The 14,958-nt window shown below is 39.1% G+C and overlaps 1 protein-coding gene across 1 annotated transcript in view; it reads right to left on the bottom strand.

The window, feature by feature from the left end:
- LOC104238540 (disease resistance protein At4g27190-like) overlaps positions 1 to 14,497 on the bottom strand; it is a 37,019-nt gene extending 22,522 nt beyond the window's left edge. Inside the window, exon 1 of the mRNA XM_070163240.1 lies at positions 13,923 to 14,497. Coding sequence (XP_070019341.1) covers positions 13,923 to 14,459 — 537 coding nt within the window. The 5' untranslated portion in view covers positions 14,460 to 14,497. The remainder of the gene's footprint in view (positions 1 to 13,922) is intronic.
- Positions 14,498 to 14,958: the final 461 nt, after the last annotated feature.

The following is a 14,958-nucleotide window of genomic DNA, read 5'->3' as shown; positions in this document are numbered from 1 at the left end:
TATAAATAAAACATAATATTTATAACCTTACCGCTCATACTTGGACTTCCTTATCAGTGGTCAATGTTATTAAGCATTCTATTGAGACTTACACTGTATTTGTATTTATATTTTGTAAATATTAGTTAGGTTAGTTAGGGGCAATTTTGTACTTTCACCTAGTAGTTAGATATGTTGTATATACTCTGTACGTTGACACATTTTGGAATATACAAAAATCATTTCTCTCTTCTAGAATATTCCTCTTCTCCTCTCTCTCACCTGCTGATCCGTCAACTGCAGAAATCTTCACTATGAGAATACACGAGTTCAACATGGTATCAGAGTCTACGCTCTAGTTGTGAGATCGTCTATCGCGTCTTCCTCATCTCGTTGTTAATAGGAGTTTTTCTTTCGTTCCCAGTCCCAAATCGCGAAATCGAGAATTTAGGGTTTTTCGGATTCTCCGGTTAATCGACTGATTTTCGCTCATTTTCTTCACAATTGATTAGTATTACTCACTAATTTGAGCTGAATCATGGCCGCAGATAAGGATACTTCAGATACAACTAACCCTAATTTGGACACAACTAGTCCACTCTACATGCACCCGTTTGAGAGTGTTAGAACAATGCTAGTACCGGTAGTTTTCGATGGAACGAGCTATAGATTCTAGAAGAGAGATGTTCTCGGAGCACTTTTTGTAAAGAAAAAAGTCGGATTCATCACCGAAAAATGTAAGAAGTCGTTCTCCGATAATGCGAATTTTGACCAGTGAGCTCGATGCGATGACATGGTGACATCGTGGATTCTTAACTCACTCTCAAAGGACTTGGCAGATAGTTAGCAATACGTCAATGATGCCAAGGAGTTATGGCAGGAATTGGAGGATCGATAGGATCAAACCAACAGGGCAAAACTCTATCAGCTTTAAAAGGAGATAAATGACCTTAGTCAAGGTGCTTTGGACATCATAGGGTACTATACAAAAATAAAGATACTTTGGAAGGAACTAAACACTTTAAATGCCCACGAATAATATAGTTTTCAATGCACTTTTGGAGCCAAGGCAAACATGCACAAAGTTGAACAGGATCGCAGACTCATTAGTTCCTAATGAGACTTAATGAAGTTTATACAGTTGTGAGGGGTAGCATCTTAATGATTAATCCATTAACTATCATTGCACAAGCCTTCTCCATTCTAATTCAAGAGGAGAAGCAAAGAGAAGTCAGGACGAGTAACCAATTGGCCATGGAATCTGCATCACTCAATGCCAATGGGCCGGGTCAAAACACATTCAGAACCAACAATGCTCCACATAGACGGGGTATAGGGAACAACTCATTCAAAGGAAATGGAAATCACACACACAATAAATCAAGACCTTTATGTGATTATTGCAAGAAGCCAGGACACACAAGAGAAACTTGTTATAGGATACATGGATTTACACAAGACTTCAAGTTCACTAAGGGCGTAAATGTAGGGTCTGTTGCAAATGTTCAAATAGGTTATGAAGAGTCATTTGGTAGAAGTATTGAAGGACCAGAGAACAAGAATCCAAACCAATGTGTGCCAGGTCTAACAAAGTAACAATATGGACAATTGCTGAACATGATAGAGACCTTCCAAGCTTGAAGTACAGGGGAGAATCCAAACAACATTGCTTTTGGAGTTGCAAACTTTGCAGGTTTTCTAGCTTGCTTTACTTATAAAGAGATTGCAGAAACAACTATGTGTAGATATTCTAAATCTATTGCTGACTTGTGGATCCTAGATAGTGGAGCCTCAAATCACATGACTTATAGAAAATCCTTTCTAACCAAAATCAAAACACTACCCTATCCATTTTTAGTTACCCTGCCTAATGGATACAGAGTCAAGGTGACAGAAATAGGAGATGCATTCCTTGGTCCTAGCTTCACTTTATTTAGAGTATTATATGTACCCAGTTTCAAGTTTAATCTCATTTCAATTCATTCATTAACTGTGCATCTAAATTGTATGGTTAACTTCAATAACTATCTCTGTCTAATGAAGTCCCATTCAATGAAGAGGCCTCTAAAAATTGGTAAGGTAAGAAGTGACATATACTTCCTCTGCTCAATGTGCCTTAGTCATGAATCCAAGTCAAATTTCATTTCTTCTTTCAACTTTGATATTTTCAAGCACTTTAGTTCATGTCTTCTTACATCTGTTAATACTGCAAGTAGAGTTGAGAGTCATCATCTTCATTCATCTGCATTTGATGATAAATCATCATGTCCACGTAATGTTGTAAATATGCTCCATTCAATCAATAAGACAGACTCTTATACTGTTAATTCCATTTCAATGTCTTCTATTATGTATCATGGAAATATTGTTGATCATTTGTGGCACAATAGGCTAGGACATGTAAATAAGGGGAATTTCCACAATACCTGTCAATTTTGCTCTTAGGCAGCCTTTTTTTTGCCCAATTGGCCCAATGGCTAGACAAACCAGACTTCCATTTGCCCATAGTACTAGCATTTCCACTAAGATCTTTGAACTAATACACTTGGATCTATAAGGTCCTTATTATATAAACAGACATGACAATCATAAATACTTCCGAACCTTAGTTGATGATTTTAGTAGATCAACCTGGACTCACTTGTTGAGCTGTAAAAGTAATGTTCTCCAAATACTCAAAGCCGTCATCTCTATGATAGAAAATCAGTTCAAAACCACAGCCAAAATCATTAGGTCTGACAATGGCCTAGAATTCGTTAATAATGAATCAATATCATACTTCTAAACCAAGGTGTGGTGGAGAGAAAACAAAAATACCTACTTGAGGCAGCCAGTGCATTACTATACCAATCCAAATTACCCATGAAGTATTAGGAGAGTGCATTCTCACTTCCACATATCTAATAAATAGATTTCCTTCCACAACTCTTAAAAACAAATGTCCTTTTGAGATTATATATGACAGTAAACCATATTATTCACATCTTAGGAGCTTTGGTTGCTTGTGTTATCTCACTACCTTGAATAAGGATAAGCTTGAACCAAGATCCACACCTTATGTGTTCATAGGATATCCCTTTGAGACAAATGGGTACAAGGTCCTAGACTTGACCACTAAGAGGATACATGTTTCCACGGATGTCCAGTTTCATGAAAATATATTTCCTTTTGCCACTAAATTTGAGTCAAGTCCTTCTAGCTTCCCTAGGTCATTTCCAAATTCCACTCCAACATGTATTAATCCTGATCCTTGTAGTTTGAGAGATAGTCACTTATCTGATAGGAATGCACACCCTTTTGATTCTATCACCGCTGACTCACCTAACAATTCACCTAACCTTACTACTTCACCTGAAAGGCATACACAACAATAGAATGATGATTCCACCCTCACCAACCAGTCAGATCTTGCACATTTGAGATGATCCTCCAGAACTCATACAACTCCCTCACACCTTAAGGAATATATTTACTACATACCAAATTTGTAGCCTAGCTCTTCCCAAATCAACCAATCTTTACTCACCACATCATTTCGTAATCAACCAAATTTGCAACCTAGCACTTCCCAAACCAACCAAACTTGACTCACCATATTATTTGCTAATAAGCACCATGTTGCATTCAATACTTTTAACCATGAAAGGCAACAGCTCTTGAGGAATATTTCACATGACTGTAAGCCAAACTCTTATGAGGAGGCAACTGTGAATCCTGCATGGCAGGCAACTATGACACAAGACTTTCAGGCCTTACACACTAACCATACTTGGGATTTAGTGCATTTACCTACAGGGAAAAAGGCTATAGGTTGCAAGTGGGTGTAAAAAATTAAGCACAAAGCTGATAGGAGCAAAGAGATATTCAAAGCCAGACTTGTAGTGAAAGGTTACACCCAAGAAGCAGGGATTGACTATACTGAGACATTCTCCTCAGTCGTGAAGATGACTACAGTAAGGACATTGGTCACCATTGCAGTAAAAAGGGGTTGGGGCCTTTACCAACTGGATGTAAATAATGCTTTCCTCCATAGAGACTTGCATGAAGAAATATACATGGAGATTCTATAAGGTTTGATGGTAGATGATAGTAAGCTCGTATGCAGGCTCAGAAAATCTCTATATGGGCTCAAACAGGCTAGCAGATAATGGTATGACAAATTGACAAAATCCTTATGCTCAAAAGCTTTTCAGCACCCAACTAGTGACTATTCACTCTTCTATAAGAAGGAGAGATCTTCAGTGGTAGTGTTTGTAGCAGTCTATGTAGATGATGCGATCCTGACTAGCAATGACCTAGAAGAGAGAGAAAGACTGAAGACATTCCTGCACAATCAATTCAAGATCAAAGACTTACGGATATTACATTACTTTTTGGGTCTGGAAATACTTTATCAAGCTAATAGAGTCCTGATGTCTCAAAGGAAGTTCACCAATGATTTGTTGAAGGAGTATGGTTGCTTAGGCTACACTACTGTGTCATCTTCTCTTGATTCCACAATCAAGTTGAAGGCTGGAGAAGGAGCCTAACTCTCATACCCAATGTACTACAAAAAATTGGTTGGAAAGCTCAATTTCCTCACTAACACAAGATTGGATATAGCATACAGTGTTCAACACTTGAGCCAGTTTATGCAAGTCCCAAGGGATCCACATTTGAATGATGCTTTCTTGTCCTAAGGTACCTGAAGCAAGACTCTACATTGGGAATTTTTCTGTCCAAGGATCCCAATTATGGGCTAAGGGCTTATTGTGACTCAGACTGGGCATCTTGCCCTGATTCAAGGAAGTCGGTTAGTGTCTATATTGTCTTACTTGGTGAGAGCCCCATTAGCTGGAAGTCCAAGAAGCAGAGTACATTATCACTATCCTCTATTGAAGTAGAGTACATGTCAATAAGGAAAGTGGTCGGAGAATTAGTGTGGGTAAAAAGGTTGATGGAGGAACTAGCAGTGATTTGCAATGATCCTATCCCTGTGTTTTGTGAAAGTATGGCAGTTGTTCACATTGCAAGAAATTCAATTTTTTATGAGAGGACTAAACACATAGAGGTAGACTGTCACTTTATGAGGTACAAGATTCAAGATGGTCTTATTACGTTACACCATATATCCACCAATACACAATTAGCTGATATCTTAACCAAGTCTCTCACAGGGATTAACCATTCTGCTATTCTTGGCAAGTTGGCTGTGAGCGCCTCACCTCCAACTTGAGGGGGGGGGGGTATTGAGACTTACACTGTATTTGTATTTGTATTTTGTAGTCAATGTTAGTTAGGATAGTTAGGGGTAGTTTTGTACTTTCACCTAGTAGTTATATATGTTGTATATACTCTGTACATTGACACATTTTGGAATATACAAAAATCATTTCTCTTTTCTAGAATATTTCTCTTCTCCTCTCTCTCACCAGCTCATCCGTCAATGGTGAATATCTTCACTGTGAGAACACACGAGTTCAACACACCTGGTCACAAGTTTTAAGATAATAGATGCCGTGTACCGCTCGTTCAATTTTGGAACGTAAGATTTGGTGTGGGATTCGAGGAGTTCGGTTGAGTTTTGGCATCACATGAGGCATTGATAAGTTCAGCTGCTGCCAACTACCAATTCTAGAAGCCCACCATTGTTGAAGCCACCAACCCATTCTAGAAGCCACCATTGTTGAAGCCTCCATTGTTGAATGAAGAATTCAACCACCTTCTTTAAGGCTATAAATAGAGCCTTATGTTTTACACAGAAATATCAATCCAGAGAGATTGAAATACAATCCAGGAAGAGATTGTGAGAACAAAAAGAGAGTTTGGTGAGGTTTTTTGTAGAGAGAAATTCTTGGTGTAAATTCTCTATAATTCTATTCTTGTGAAATAGAGTTGTTTTTCCTCCCAAATAATCTTCATATTGATCCGAGAATCACAACAAGTGGTATCAGAGCCTTCGATTCTGTGTTCATCGAGAAATATCGGAACACTGAAAATTTCAACCCGGATTTACGTTTTTCGAAAACGTGATCTTCGGTGTGTTTTGATCATTTCATTAGATTCCTTGAGTCGATACGAATTCAACGCAATTTTCCGGAGGCCAAACAAAGCTAAAACGAAGAAGTTATGGCAATTTTTTTCTTCTGCCCAAGGAAGAAGATGATGAATAGTAACTGCCCAGTCACCGCCACATCAACATCCAGTCAGAGGCACGTCAGCATCCAGTCAGCGCCACGTCAGCATCCAGTCAGTGCCACGTCAGCATCCAGTCATCGCCACGTCAACATCCAGTCATCGCCACGTCAGCATCCAGTCAACGCCACCTCAGCATCCAGTCAACATAAAATTTTTAGAAATTTATGAAATAACCCCTGAAGTTACTGAAAATATAAATCTGCCCCACAAGTTCAGTATATTTTCGATTTAACCCCAAAAGTTTGGTGTAAATTTTGAAAATTTTCTGGAGGCCCTATTTTGACCCAAGAAGAGTCAATCCTACCATTTTTCACCATTCCGGACGTGTTGGTGAGTTCCGTTTGGTGATATTCTGCTCCAAAAGTTTGACCAAGCCATTTTAAAGACATAATGGAAGAGTCATCATCATCTGGAGCTATGATAAAGCTTACTGCCACAAATTACACATTGTGGAGACCTCGGATGGAAGATCTCCTCAGTTGTAAAGATTTGTTTGATCCCATAGAAGCAAAGGGTAGGAACCCCGATTCCACCAAAGAAGCAGAGTGGAAGAAATTAAACAGAAAAACTATCGGTCAAATTCGACAATGGATTGACGATAGCGTTTTTCATCATGTTGCACAAGAGACAGATGCGTATGCCCTCTGGGTGAAGTTAGAAGGGATGTATCAAGCCAAGACCGCTAGGAACAAAGCCTTGTTGATGAGGCGTTTGGTAAATTTGAAGTTAAAGCACGGAACTTCAGTTGCCGAGCATACCAGTGAGTTTCAGAGCTTGATAAATCAATTATCGTCTGTTGACATGCCGCTCGGGGATGAGATGCAAGCCCTACTACTTCTTAGTTCTCTTCCTGATAGTTGGGAGACGCTGGTAGTCTCTCTCAGTAATTCAGCTCCTAGTGGAAATCTGACCATGTCTATGGTTAAAGATGCCTTATTTAATGAAGAAGCCAGAAGAAAGGACATCGATCATGGTGAGTCGCATGCCCTTATTACAGAAAGAGGGAGACAACAAGAAAGAAGTCAAGATAAGAGGAGAGGCAGAAGCAAGAGTAGGGGAAAATCCACGGATGGTAGGAAGTCATCATATGCGTGCTACCACTGTGGAATAAAGGGCCATTTAAAGAAGAACTGCAGAAAATTGCATAAGGAGAAGGAGCAGTTGAAGCAAAAGGATGGAGATGCATTAGTCACTACCCACGGAGAGGTAGCCATTTGTTCCATCCAAGAAGAGGCATGCCTTCACGTCTCAAGTCAAGAAGAAAACGAATGGGTGGTAGATACTGCAGCATCATACCATGCCACATCCCGAAAAGATTTCTTCACAACATACAAAGCAGGAGACTTTGGAGTAGTGAAGATGGGGAACACTTCTTCCTGTGAGATAGTTGGAATTGGTGATATCAAAATACAAACAAATATCGGGAGTACAATGATATTGAAGGATGTTCGTCATGTGCCAGAACTTCGTCTAAACCTAATATCAGGTATAGCTCTTGACAAACAGGGCTATGAAAGTTATTTCGGAAAAGGCACATGGAAATTGCTGAAAGGGGTTATGATTCTCGCTCGAGGACATATTTGTGGCAACTTATATAAAACTCATGTGAAGGTATGTTCAGACAGCCTCAATGTTATGGAAAAAGAGGCGTCTCAAAACCTGTGGCACCAGAGACTCGGTCACATGAGTGAAAAGGGGATATCAATTCTAACGAAAAAGCAGCTTATCAGAATGGACAAGAATGCTGCTTTAGACCCTTGTAATCATTGCTTATTCGGAAAGCAACATAGAGTCTCTTTTACATTTTCTTCAACCAGAAAATCAGAGTTACTCAGTCTGGTACACTCTGATATTTGTGGTCCCATGGAGGAGAAGTCACTTGGCGGCAATAGGTATTTTCTGACTTTCATTGATGATGCTTCTCGAAAGGTGTGGGTGTACTTCTTAAAGACAAAGGACCAGGCTTTTGATTATTTCAAGATATTTCATGCCATGGTAGAGCGTGAAACGGGAAAGAAATTAAAATGCCTTCGCTCAAATAATGGAGGCGAGTATACTTCCAAGGAGTTCGATTCCTATTGCAAGAGACAAGGGATTCGACATGAAAAGACGGTCTCACGCACCCCACAACACAATGGAGTAGCCGAGAGAATGAACCGGACAATTATGGAAAGAGTCAGAAGTATGATCAGTATGGCAAAGCTGCCTAAGCCATTCTGGGGAGAAGCTGTTCGCGCCGCTTGCTACCTAATCAACCGGTCACCATCAGCCCCGTTGAATTTTGAGGTTCCAGAGAAAATATGGTCGGGTAAGAATCCCTCATATTCTCACTTAAGGGTATTCGGTTGTTTAGCACATGCACATGTATCCAAGGAGCTCAGGAAGAAGCTTGATGGTAGAACTATACCATGTATCTTCATAGGCTATGGAGATGAAGAATTTGGGTATAGATTATGGGATCCAATACAGAAGACGGTGATCAGAAGTAGGGATGTTGTATTCCACGAAAACCAGATAATTGAAGACATTGAAAAGCCCACAATATCTTATGAAAGAGGTTCCAGTGCCCAAAAAGTTGGTCCAGATCCACTACCATTGCAGTTTGACACAAATAGCATGGGGGAGCATGAAGCAGTACCAGAAGCAGAACAGGATGATGTTTGGTAGGGGGAGGCACAAACCCCTCAGGAAACTACAGAACCATCACAGGGGAACGATGATGGTACACATCTTGAAGCTAATAATCAACAACCTCGTCGATCTGAACGAGGTCAGATTCCATCAACTCGATACCCAGAAACCGAGTATATTCTACTTTCTGAAGATGGAGAACCAGAGAGTTTCCATGAAGCTATATCTCATACGGATAAAGAAAAATGGCTGCAAGTAATGACCGAAGAGATGAACTCTTTACAGAAAAACAACATTTATGAGATTGTGAAACTTCCACAAGGAAAGAAGGTACTGAAGAGTAAATGGGTATTCAAGCTGAAGAAAGATGGCAGCGGAAAGGTGGTGAAGCACAAAGCCCGGTTAGTAGTCAAAGGATTCCTACAGAAAAAGGGAATTGACTTTGATGAAATATTTTCACCAGTTGTAAAATTGACTTCAATCCGCATCATCCTTGGATTGGTAGCCAGTTTGAATTTGGAGCTTGAACAAATGGATGTCAAGACAGCATTTCTTCATGGTGATCTAAATGAAGAAATCTATATGGAGCAGCCGGAAGGTTTTGAGGTTTCAGGAAAAGAAAACCTCGTCTATAAGCTTACGAAAAGTTTATATGGCCTAAAGCAAGCACCGAGGCAGTGGTACAAAAGGTTTGACTCATTTATGGTAAGTCAAGGATATAAAAGGACTGCTGCAGATCAGTGTGTTTACATTCAGAGATTTTCGGATGACAATTTTGTTGTACTTCTACTTTATGTAGACGACATGTTGATCGTCGGACAAGATGCAACAAAAATTAGACAGTTGAAGAAAGAACTCTCTAAGTCCTTTGAAATGAAAGACTTAGGTCCAGCTCAACATATTTTGGGATTGCAGATAACTCGAGATAGGAGAAACAAGAAGTTATGGCTATCTCAAGAAAATTACATTGAACGGGTGATCAAACGGTTCAATATGAGTAATGCCAAACCGGTAGGTGTCCCTTTGGCAAATCACTTCAAGTTGAGCAAGAGTTTGTGCCCCTCATCCAAGAAAGAGATTGAGGAGATGTCTACAATTCCATATTCTTCAGCAGTTGGAAGCCTGATGTATGCCATGGTTTGCACGAGGCCAGATATCGCACATGCGGTAGGTGTGGTAAGTCGTTTTCTTTCTAACCCTGGAAAGAAACATTGGGAGGCAGTTAAGTGGATTTTCAGGTATCTTAAAGGTACTTCAAAATCAAGTCTGTGCTTTGGGGGAGCTGATCCAGTCTTGGAAGGCTATACAGATTCAGATATGGCCGGAGATCCTGATGGAAGAAAATCAACCTCAGGATATGTTTATACTTTTGCAGGGGGAGCTGTGTCATGGCAGTCAAGATTGCAGAAGTGTGTTGCACTATCCACAACTGAAGCAGAGTATATTGCTGTAGCGGAAGCTGGAAAAGAAATGTTGTGGCTAAAGCGGTTTCTCCAAGAACTAGGGATAAATCAAACAGAGTATAAGATACATTGTGATAGTCAAAGTGCAATTGATTTAAGCAAAAACTCAATGTATCATTCTCGGACAAAGCACATCGACATTCGCTATCACTGGATACGCGAGGTGATGAATCAACAACTGTTGAAACTAGTGAAGATCCATACGAAGGAGAATCCAGCAGACATGTTAACAAAGGTGGTCACTCAAGAAAAGTTAGAGCTGTGCAGAGACATAGTTGGAATAACTTTCAAATAGTAGCTGCGTTGGAATGCAGCTGAAGGGGGAGAATTGATAAGTTCAGCTGCTGCCAACTACCAATTCTAGAAGCCCACCATTGTTGAAGTCACCAACCCATTCTAGAAGCCACCATTGTTGAAGCCTCCATTGTTGAATGAAGAATTCAACCACCTTCTTTAAGGCTATAAATAGAGCCTTATGTTTTACACAGAAATATCAATCCAGAGAGATTGAAATACAATCCAGGAAGAGATTGTGAGAACAAAAAGAGAGTTTGGTGAAGTTTTTTGTAGAGAGAAATTCTTGGTGTAAATTCTCTATAATTCTATTCTTGTGAAATAGAGTTGTTTTTCCTCCCAAATAATCTTCATATTGATCCGAGAATCACAACAGGCATAACCAAAAATCAGCAGAACACTAGCCTGCAACTCCTAGTGTGCGTTGTTCCTGGCATCACACTAGGGGGCCATGCACCAGGAGCTACGACACGGCTGGATCACGAAAGGAAAAAGCAGCCTGAGCCGCGGTGCACCCAGACCACGTGCGGTCCAAGTGCATTTCTTAGCGCGACGAGCCTGGATCCTTTTGAGGCCAATTTTCAGAATACTATAAATAGGCAGTGATGCCACTTAAACCTAGTCTTTTTCATTGTGATTAATGTGGAGCTTGTGGATGGAATTTCAACTTTAAGATTTGGATAGAGGTAATGATTCTACAAAATCCTATGTTCTTATACTTGATTTTAGTAAGATTTCATCTATAGATTCATGAGATTGAAAGCTTGAATTGGGGGTTTGACCTAACTTCCTAAAAGGGTGTGATGATTTCACTTAATAATTGGACTTCAAAATGAGATTCTACACATAGATTTGAAATCACAAGGTTATGAATAATCAGATTTGAGATTTGCTCTGGGTTTGGCTAGTTTGACTTAGTGCTGACTTTAACCATTGACCCCAATCTTGACTTGTCCTAAAAATTTCAAAAATGGTTCACCTAGACTAATTTAGACAAACTATTTTATATTTTGTATAGATTAAGGTCATTGAATGTCGTCTTTGTAGACTTTGGCATTTCAAGAGAGTTGGAGGTTTGACTAATTTTAAGGCAAGTAAGACTTTAGCTTCTCGAATACTTGCTTTTATGATGTCATGATCTAAAAGTTGCATGAATGCTTTCAAACGCCTAGTATATTGATTATTGAGGGAATGTGTACTAGGACATATATACAGTTTTCTCAGCTTATATAATTATATGCTATATACCGACTACCGAGGTGTTTCTCTCTCTTAGTTGAGTTACTAAGCATGAGGTATATTTTATGACAATTGAGCTACGAGGTTGCTCTAATGGTAAGCAACTTTTACTTCCAATCAAGAGCTTGTGAGTTTTAGTCTCCCCAAGAGTAAGGTGGGAAGTTCTTGGAGGGAAAGATGTCAGGGGTCTATTTGGAAACAGCCTCTCTACCCCAGGCAGAGACGGACCCACATGAAGCGGAGAGGGGTCACCGGAACCCGTGTATATATATATTTGTTTATATGACGAGGACCCCTTAAACAATTGAGCGTTCTGCATTTATTGCCTAGCAAAGTAATAACACGACTTGGGTTCGAGACCCAATACTACCGTTTTTTCCCATTTTATTCTTTTTCTCTTTGAATTCCGGATAGAATAACTTGGTTTTTTCTCTTTATCTTTTCTAAGTTTATTAACAACTATTTAGCACTAGTCCATAGTAGACAACTTCTACACAAAATTGTTTGAAACTCCTTTTGAGAAATATCTTTCTAGACATCGAAAAGATAATAGAGAGACATAAAAATATATCAAAGGAAATTGGAAGGGGAATAAGATATTTCATTAACATGAAGCCAATCATCTTCTTTATCTTGATAATTAAGTTTATAAGCATTACCATTTTCTCGATATGTATAAAAATAAGTAATTCAATAAAAAAAATTCCACAAGGGTAAAATAAAAAAACTCTAAAAATCACTCCGCCTTCAAGGATCACTTCGCCAAAGTAGCAGACATCTGTCGATTCAACAACAGTGACTGAGACTCTACTTGAACTGCTTAATAGACCTTTAATCCTGATCTTATTCGACTAAATTTTTGATATTTTTGAACATCAACCTTTCGGTCACTGACTCAAAGTCACTAAGTTTTCAAGGAGTTAGCACGTCAGATTTTGTCATTACTAGCTGACATATCTATGTCAATGGCGGTGCCCTCGCTGCGCTCAAATCCTGGGTCCGCCTCTGACCCCAGGGTAGGGGTAAGGTCTGCGTACACACTACCCTCCCCAGACCCCACTAAGTGGGATTATACTGGGTTGTTGTTGTTGTTGTTGAGCTATGGCATGCTAGTTTACATTGTTTAGGAAGCATGTTGTGATGTGTGGCATTGCCTACTATGTTGAGACTCACAGCATGACTTTTCTCTTATATTTTGATATTATTTACCCTGCATGCATTCATTTGTTGTGAGACGCTGCTAGCATCATACGCCGCCTATGGTCTACCACCAGTTAGTGCACAGTGTGTTTACAACCATAGTGGTCTGCTATCAGTTATGGCACTGATGGTTAGGAACAGTATAACCATTGTTGGCTATGAACAGACTGTTTACTATCACTATCATACGGTTTAATGAAACATATAGTCCAACACAAGTAAGAGTGTGCCCTATTGACGGACTGCTGCTATGCATAGGTGACACTATAGGATATTGTTTATAAGTTATATTGTGTATATCTGCTACTTTCATTTATACATACATTATTGACAAAATGTATATTAAGACCTTGATCATATTATGCATGGCATTTTCAGAGACTTCTTGTTATTTTTGCCGTGTGCAGATCCTACCACTAGCACAGCTGCCGGGCTATCTTGATCTCACTTGAGACCGTCGGATCGTGGCGGCACCCCCTTCTCTATCTATTTTAACCATTTCAGTTATTTGGGGCTGTGTCCCTAGACGTTATCCAGATCTTTCCCAAGTCGTTCCTTGACTATATTATGGGTATCATTGTATCTCGTTTTAGACTTTTACCATGTGTGGGTATTTGATATTATCTATGATATGTATTTGAGTTGAGATAGTATTTGCATTTTTTACAATGCTTTTGCCATACCCATATACTAATATTTGAAATAGTACAAAATTCATTTTGATTAAAACAAAGATAAATTAATATCCTAGATACACTATCTAGCAAAGGAAGAAATGAAGCGAGCATATTTTGATTAAAGCTACGACTGGTACTAGTAATATTTAGGCTCATTTTGAGAACTTCCATGTCCTTTGGAGCACTATTAATTATTATTAATATAATTGCTACTTTAACCCCCCCCCCCCCCCAAAAAAAAATATTTAATTCGAAATAATACCTTATCATCTTCTAACAGTCGTAGGATTTCGTTGAGATTTCTTGTTGGCGTTGACTGGCCTTCTATTGATGGTCCTGGGATGTACTCCATTTTTTTCACCTGGTTATTTTGTACCATCAAACTGGATCCAAAATTTTGTCCCATTTTTTTAAGCTCGCAAAGTTGATCTAGCATGTTTCGTGCTTGAGCGGAGATTTGGGTGCGAAGGCTGCATTTTGGACAACATTTATATGCAAGAGTTTTAGCCGCTACAATGCTTCCTTGCATAGATTTCCATTTATTCTCTAGCTCTTGAACATCTTCGTCTATCCACTTGAGAACTTCTGGTTTTGGTTTATAGCCTTGATCTCTCTCAGCTCCTTTCACCTTCCCTTTGATTTCATCTCTAAAAGTTATTAGCTTCTCCATTTCCTTCGTTAGATTTTCAATATTTGATGAGAAATGGAGGGTATCTTCAATCTTTGGACAGATGCATTTAGCCGCAAACTTTCCCACCTCAACTACAAAGCCTGATACAACAGAAATCAGTAGATCCATTGAACTGTTGTTAAGGTAAAGAAATGAATGTTTATGAGAATGCTAATGATGCTCTCAACCAATATGATCAAACGAAGCTAAACTGACTAGTTCTTCTTTCTTTAAGTACTATTCTTAAGGAAATCCTTCATCAATTTTTAAATTGTTGTTGTGGAGCCTCTTCAATCTTGCTCAGATGGAGAAGAATGATTCCTTTTATTTTAAGTAACTACTTTAGACAGCCGTTTTTGTTTCTCACTAAATAACTCAAAAAAATTCGTCGGTCCGTAGACTGTAGTAGTTTACAACAACAACAACCCAGTAAAAGTAAAAATCCAGCTAATGGGGTCTAGGAAGGGTAGTGTGTACGCAGACATTACCCCTACCCCGAAGAAGTAGATAGGCTGTTTCCGAAAGACCCTCGGTTCAAGAAGACAAAAAGACAAAAGGAGACAATATCAGTACTGATGATAAGCTATAATTGTATTTTAGTCGCTTATTACACTCTAATTTACTGCAC

This window comes from Nicotiana sylvestris, chromosome 12 (genome assembly GCF_000393655.2).
Source record: "Nicotiana sylvestris chromosome 12, ASM39365v2, whole genome shotgun sequence".
Lineage (NCBI taxonomy): Eukaryota > Viridiplantae > Streptophyta > Magnoliopsida > Solanales > Solanaceae > Nicotiana > Nicotiana sylvestris.
Note: the sequence above shows the minus strand (reverse complement) of the source record. Positions and strands in the feature narration are given on the sequence as shown.